This window comes from Antrostomus carolinensis, unplaced genomic scaffold, assembly GCF_000700745.2.
Source record: "Antrostomus carolinensis isolate BGI_N321 unplaced genomic scaffold, ASM70074v2 scaffold8874, whole genome shotgun sequence".
Classification (NCBI taxonomy): Eukaryota; Metazoa; Chordata; class Aves; order Caprimulgiformes; family Caprimulgidae; genus Antrostomus; species Antrostomus carolinensis.
The window spans coordinates 14,599-15,968 of NW_010311354.1; the positions used below are offsets into that span (position 1 = coordinate 14,599).

Below are 1,370 nucleotides of genomic sequence, written 5' to 3' on the forward strand. Positions count from 1 at the left end.
ATGATACTAATGCACTTTGTCCAGATGTCCCTTTGAGGCTGAGACACCCTCTAATGTTTCTTCTGGTCTAGACACACATGTGCATTTAAAAATTTTCTATAGGTGGTTTTGCCTCTGTTTTCATTTCCCCCTTGCTCTCCTTTTTTATCCTGTCTCTGTCGAAAGCTATATATGAGGTGTTCCTGCAAGACATGGAATGAAGCTGCAAAAGAGGCAGCTGCTGTGTGCCTGCGGGGCTGGGCTGTGGCTAATGAAAGGTCTCTCCTGTTTGCCAGGGTGAAGATGGGAGCCACTACTGCTCCTCGACAGACCCTGCTGCCTGGGGCCCAGAGGAACGCAGGGAGAAGGGCCAGAGTGGCAGCAAGCTTGCCTACACCGTCACGGAGGTGCCCCCCTGGTACCTGTGCATCCTGCTGGGCATTCAGGTGTGACAGGGGAGGAGAGGGAGGCTGGCGGTGGGTGGAAATGTCATGGCTGTTCAGCTGGTTAATGGGGGTGAAACCTGAGTTTGGGAGTCCTTCACATTCACTGGGCACAACTGCAGCTGTGGGGCTGGATCTCGGTGACCTCAAGTCCTCCCCACTGCCTCCTGAGCACCGACTGTTATCCTTGTGCCCACAGCTACACCCTGCCCCTTGAAGTGCAAGTAGAAAGGCAAAGTCATGGGGTTGGAGACAAGTAGTTAATAAGAACAGGTGGGATACTGGTCTGAAGTTAGCCAAATGTCTAAGGGCTTCTGAACTTCTGGCTTCCCACGGCAATAAAAACTAAGCAGAAGTGTCCATGCTGCTTTGGCTGGTGGCCATGCCCAAGGCTGTTAAATGACCCAATGCCACCAATGCTACGTGAGGTACAAAGCCTCACGGAAGACAGACCTCAGAGTGATTAATGTAATGATGGACTGTGCTTGGAGCTTGGTGGGCATTTTGTACTTTGTTTCCTTAAACAGTCATCTCAGATATAGACAAGGTTTTCTGAACACATCTGCATTATAATTTTAATAAAACATGCCTCTAATAAGCACAGAGATTTTCTGAAGGCCACCAATTCCACTACTGCAGTCCTGTGCTCTGAGGCAAGAACTGGGAAGGGATACTGACTGAAACAACCTTGCCCCGCCCATTGCTCACCACAATTAAGGTTACTATTTGAAGTAAAAATAAGTTTGAAAAATTATTTTCACGTATACCTGAAGGTCACTGTAGAAATGTCTGTGACTCTTCAGAAATATGCAATGCCAGATTTATCCAATTTTCATGATTATCCATAATTGCACTGTATGATAAAAGCTACTGATAACAAAGAATGGGTAGCTCTGATTTGCCCGCTTTTTATACTGTCCTATGTGGGGCTAATGAAACATTTGCACT

General features: G+C 47.2%; 1 protein-coding gene across 1 annotated transcript in view; it reads left to right on the forward strand.

The window, feature by feature from the left end:
- Positions 1-1,370, forward strand: part of LOC104523964 (solute carrier family 23 member 1) — a 20,669-nt gene that overhangs the window by 3,278 nt on the left and 16,021 nt on the right. The window contains exon 2 of the mRNA XM_010166704.1: positions 276-425. Within this exon, the coding sequence (XP_010165006.1) occupies positions 276-425 (150 nt within the window). The remainder of the gene's footprint in view (positions 1-275; positions 426-1,370) is intronic.